This window comes from Lipotes vexillifer, unplaced genomic scaffold, assembly GCF_000442215.2.
Source record: "Lipotes vexillifer unplaced genomic scaffold, Lipotes_vexillifer_v1.1 scaffold269, whole genome shotgun sequence".
Taxonomy (NCBI): domain Eukaryota; kingdom Metazoa; phylum Chordata; class Mammalia; order Artiodactyla; family Lipotidae; genus Lipotes; species Lipotes vexillifer.
Window position 1 is genome coordinate 2,197,076 of NW_006799885.1, and position 5,116 is coordinate 2,202,191.

Here is a 5,116-nt window from a genome sequence, read left to right on the forward strand (position 1 = left end):
GGTTGTGTGACACTCTGGAGAAATAAAAGGTGAAAAATGACGAGGGTGTCGGACTGTAGTTCTCAAGTACAAATTAGTTTCATAGGATTTAAAATCTTTATTCCTGATATTGTCAAACATAGAATTTTTTAAAGCTTTATTATTTTCCTGCTAGTTAAAAAGAAGTCATTTAACTTTGGTGAACTAAAATTTTAGACTATTTAACCTTTATATGCCTGATATTAGTGTTTCCTCAAATGCAGTGATTCTCAAGTAGATAAGCGCATTCCTGAACAGTGAGAGAGAGAGGAATTTTGTGCACATGGAAAGCAGGCTGAGAGATCTCTTCGTTTGATCACTTTGTGTAAACCTATGCCCTTGTATCAATATTCTTTTCACTTGAGGGCTCAGGTTGCCACTGTTTGGCAGGAAGGAAGGGAGAAATTCTCTTACTAGCACATGATTTAATATGTTGAGTGACAATTTGTGCTGTGTCAGTCTGCTTAGGGACAGGATTGGAGGGGGTGGTGATGAGCTAATGTATATGGTTGTGAGAACCTTTTAGGTATCTTTTGAAAGGAACCTTAGACCCTTGGGCTCCACTTGCCCAAAGCAGCTTCTCATTGACACGTTTCTCCTTGTAGGAGTGAGTCAGGGAATAGCTGGGCCCAGACTCTCACTTGCTGCTTTGCTGTGTCAGGCCCTGCCCCAGAGACAGGGCCTGCAGCCCAGAGAGCAGAGGGCCAACATCCAGTCTCCTGCAACCAGGAAGCTGCTAGTGTGTGACCCACTCTGGAGGTTATCTTGTCCTGCTGCAGAGCTGGTCATATTTTGCAACTTCTAGCCAAGCCCTGAATTGGCAGCTGTCGTGCAGGTAAATGTTCAGAAGTTTACTTTAGACTCTGTGCTGGGGTTACATAGGAGACCTTCTTAGTTTTGAAGGGGGTTGTTGCCCATGATGACTGAACGACACACAGAAGGGTCCTGGAAAGCTGGAGCTCCAGGTCTCATTTGCAGGAAAGAACTGGATGGATTGAGCTATCCAGGCACAGTGGGGAGAGGCAGCCTTTGTTTCAAAGTGGACTGTATCCCAGGACGAAAATAAATCCAAAGGAAATCATAGAGATCTATCAGTGGGTTTGGGTTCATTTGCCTGAAAATGAGCCCTTCTTTTTGGGACTGAATTATTCCAGTTAGCTCAATACGTTTGCGGTGAAGGGTAGTAGAAAAAGGAACTTCACTGAAAGAGGAAGCATATGGTCTTCTGGGCTGTGTGTTTGTGCATGGAGAGAGAGCAAGGCTTTGTAGAGCGACTTTGCCCAGAGAGAAGACCTGCTCACAGAGATCACATTCACCTCTCACCCCATTGTATCTCTCTCGCTGACCATGCACTTAGGAAAGAAAAAGTTCAGAAAACTCCCTCACCGCAATCTTCTGCACAGGATCATAGGATCATGCATTCCCCTAGCTGCTTCTATAAGGGGTCCCTTCTTCCCAGCCATCACCAGCCCCTCTAATTCCTCCTGGCCTGAATTCTGCTTTTCCAGATCTCCACTTCTAAGATTCTTTTAGCCTTAGTTGTAAGCTAAGTCAGAGTTAAGTAAGAATTATTTTATACAGTCAATTTTCAAGATTAGTATCTTGGGAGCGAGCTTCATCAGAGCCCAGGATTGCTCTTGTGCTCCATTATTAGCAGAATTGAAATCCATCTAAGATGGTTTTCCAAGACCACGTTCCTCGCTGTTTCTGGTGTTCGTACACCCTCCATTTCTGGGACTTGGGACTGAGGAATTACGAAGGTTTAATCAGCTGGAAGCTGTTTGTGGCTGGGCTGTGACCCTCCACATTGTGTGTCATCTGCCATGGCAGTTTGTTGAGCAACTCTTGTGACCCAGCATTTATAAAATCAAGGCCAAGCCAGTGCTGTCTTAATAGAAAGTTGCTGCCCCGGAGCAGTTACAATTTAATGGGGACTGTGACTTTGGCTGGAGGGTCCAAGCTTCAGTGCGCGCTGTTCAGATGTGTTGATGGCAGCTGGGAGTGTACCGTGAAAGCGAGGAGACCAGTCGAGGGACACGGCTGCTCTTCTGAGCTTTTCTACCTTCTGCATTTCCCACCCAAGCCCATAATGTGTACAGATGATACAAACGCATTGCACAAAATGGTCCTCCGTGAACGAATAAATCATGCAACCCATTTAAGAAATGCATTTTCATTTGGGTTTAAAGTCATCCCCTGCAGTCACTAAAGGGGTCTGGTTCTTGTAGAACATCCTCCCTAATGTTCACCGGGAAATGGAAGTTTCTCTGTGTCCGGGATTTAATAAATTGGGCTATTAAATTGTAATCCAAGATACCAGCTCAGAAGATAAGGTCCCTTTCAAGTTGTTGAATTTGTTATGACTGGGTGGTGATTGGCAGTGGCTTAAAGGGCCATCATGTGACTAGAAAGTGAGAGACTGGACCCTGCAGGACTGGTGTACTGCTCTGGATTGTTTTTGAGGTTATCACTGATTTATGACTGTGCTCCTTAGAGACCAGGAGGTCACTGTGGCCGCCATTAAGGCTTTCATCTTCCGTTTGACCTGAGTTTTGATTATTTTTTTTTCTTGTGGGGAAAACACTCCTCACTTTGTATTACCTATAATTTATTTTGAGCATCTTTGGTTAAAATTAAAAACAGAAAAAAAAACACCAAAATCCCTAAAGACAGGGCACCAAAATACTCTCAGGCTGCATTGTAAATGTAATTTGGGATACAGTTTGATTGACTAATCAAGTGATACCATGTAGTTATTAGTGGAGGTTTTTTTTTCTCCTCTGAGTATTTGAAAGTTGATGGCTTTTTCTCCTCCCCAGGTGACCGTCCCAATCTTCCTAAGGAGGACACTCCTCCCAGCAGCCTGGACTCATTTTCCTCCCCATCTCCCACGGCTGCCGCTGCCCATGGGCCCCCTGGACCAGACAAAAACCACCTTCTTGCAGATGGGGGTACCTTTGGGGACTGGGCATCCACTGCGTAAGTAGCTGTGCTTTTCTGTTTGGTGCTGAGGCAGGGAGGGCCCTGAAATGAAAGTGGCCCTTCATGTGGCAGGTCGATACTGAAGCCGGTAGATCTCAGGACCTTTGTTCTCTAATTAGAGGGGCTGCCAAAAGGAGAGGGTCCATAAAAAAAGGCCTTTCTTTAATAGGGTGTCTGTGTTCCCAGTATGGAAGGGGTGGGCAGGTGCTATTTCAAATCTGTTTTAAGTTCAATTCATGGCAGTTTGGGGTTGCACGAAGGAAGTTTGCTATTGTCCTGCTTGGGATGTTTTCTCGCTAGTTATTGCAAACTTTTAGAAAGATGCAAATGCATGCCTTGTGATCAGTAGACTTTCAAGGCTTTCTATTGGATGATATCTTAGTTATATGAATTTTTGCAAGCTTTATGCTAGTGTCCTGCTCTGTTTACTCCGTAGCACCCTGCATAATTGACAATTGATGGATGAAATACCCGATCTTAGTTTCTCAGTTTGGTTGAGTGCCAGCCATGAGCAGATCAGCTCAGGTGTATTAGGACAAATAATACCAATACAAACAAAATACCATGGACCTGGTTTGACTACATGAGGGTTTGTCTTTCTCTGCTTCCTGAGGCTGCGGAGTAAGTGCAGGTTGGTGGTGGTGTGGAGCATCAGATTTCAAACAGATGCTCAGAGAGGAGAAAAAAAAAAACAAAACTCTGCTAATAATTATATGACATTACTTGATTAGTCAATCAAATGACATCCAAAAATACATCTATAATTCAGCCTGAGAGTATTTGGGTGTCCTGTCTTTAAAGTTAAAAAAGAAAATGTTTTCAAAAACTCAAAGTTGCTTAAAATAAGGCATAGATAATGATGTCATTCTACCCTAGCTGGGCATTCTTGGGACTTCAAATGGAACTGGAGAGTGTTTCTCACATCACTTGGCTTTTTATAGTTACTGCTGGATTCACATGAACTCATTATGAACTTATTAAGTATTACAAGAGGCTGGGAGAAGTTTGGTATGCTAAAATTTGGGGGTGACCTGAAGACTTTGAAAAGCTAACCGAAAATCCAAGTGGAACTCAAAATATGGGTACACATTCTCCAGATGAGATTCATTTTCCCTTCAAAATTGTCCTATATGTATATTTAAATGCTGAAGACTGTGTATTGTGGATTTAAACCGCAGAGTACTCAAACAGGCCTGTCATTTTTACTATTCTTTTTTCAAAATAAAAATACTCTTTCACTTTTGTGCTACAAGCAACAGTGACAGTGGTTACATAGGAACCCAGCCTCTGCAATGCTGAGCACTCTAGCAGTGGAATTTGGGGTATGTGTGTGTGCACGCGCATGGGTGTTTTAAAGCACAAGCCAGGTCTCTAATTATTCCTGTCAGTAAGTGTCTGTCACAGTCAGTGGAGAGCATTTTAGTTCTTACTCCACAGTGGTTCCGTGGAGAAGTGACATTCCAAGCCACGATGCAGGCAATGCTCAGTTCACAGCACATCCATGGCTGAAACATGAAGAGCTTGATATTTTTGGTCATAAATCAGATGAGGAGTGAATCCCCCCAGCTTCCTATTCATACAAATTTTAAAATGTCATGGAAAGCACTCCAACCTTTGAGAGGCCCGAAAGGGAGGGGGCAAAGTAAGTAGTTGAAACAAGTCTGGAAAGGAGATTTTTGTTAGAATGGAGACGTCCTGCTACTTGAAGAGCTTGATTTTTTGTTTTCTGGGCACTGGATAAAATGCATCTCTCTCTTACATATATATGATAGAATTCCTGTGTGTCTTTTAAAGGACATATCTCAGTGCAGCTTTCTCATGAAATCGGGGAGCGCCTCTCATACTTGAGGACAGTGAGGACCCCCTGCAGGGCTTGTGCAGCCCAGGGCGCTGGGCCCACACCATAGTGACACTTAGGACTGGGGAGAGCCTGCAAATGCGTATTTCTAACGTTTTCCCCGATGATGTTTGGCAAACCCTGACATAGACTCCTGCCCGCCCCTCCCCACATGGTTCTAGGCATGTGCTGATGTAAACAGCTTCTCTGAGGAGTGTAGTTAGAAGTGACAGTGCTTCCTTCTTTTTTCTTTTCTCTCCTCTCCCCTCCCCTCCCCCT

General features: G+C 43.8%; 1 protein-coding gene across 1 annotated transcript in view; it reads left to right on the plus strand.

Annotated features, from left to right (window-relative positions):
* Positions 1-5,116, plus strand: part of ARHGAP10 (Rho GTPase activating protein 10) — a 342,299-nt gene that overhangs the window by 313,377 nt on the left and 23,806 nt on the right. Inside the window, exon 20 of the mRNA XM_007472009.1 lies at positions 2,838-2,997. Within this exon, the coding sequence (XP_007472071.1) occupies positions 2,838-2,997 (160 nt within the window). The remainder of the gene's footprint in view (positions 1-2,837; positions 2,998-5,116) is intronic.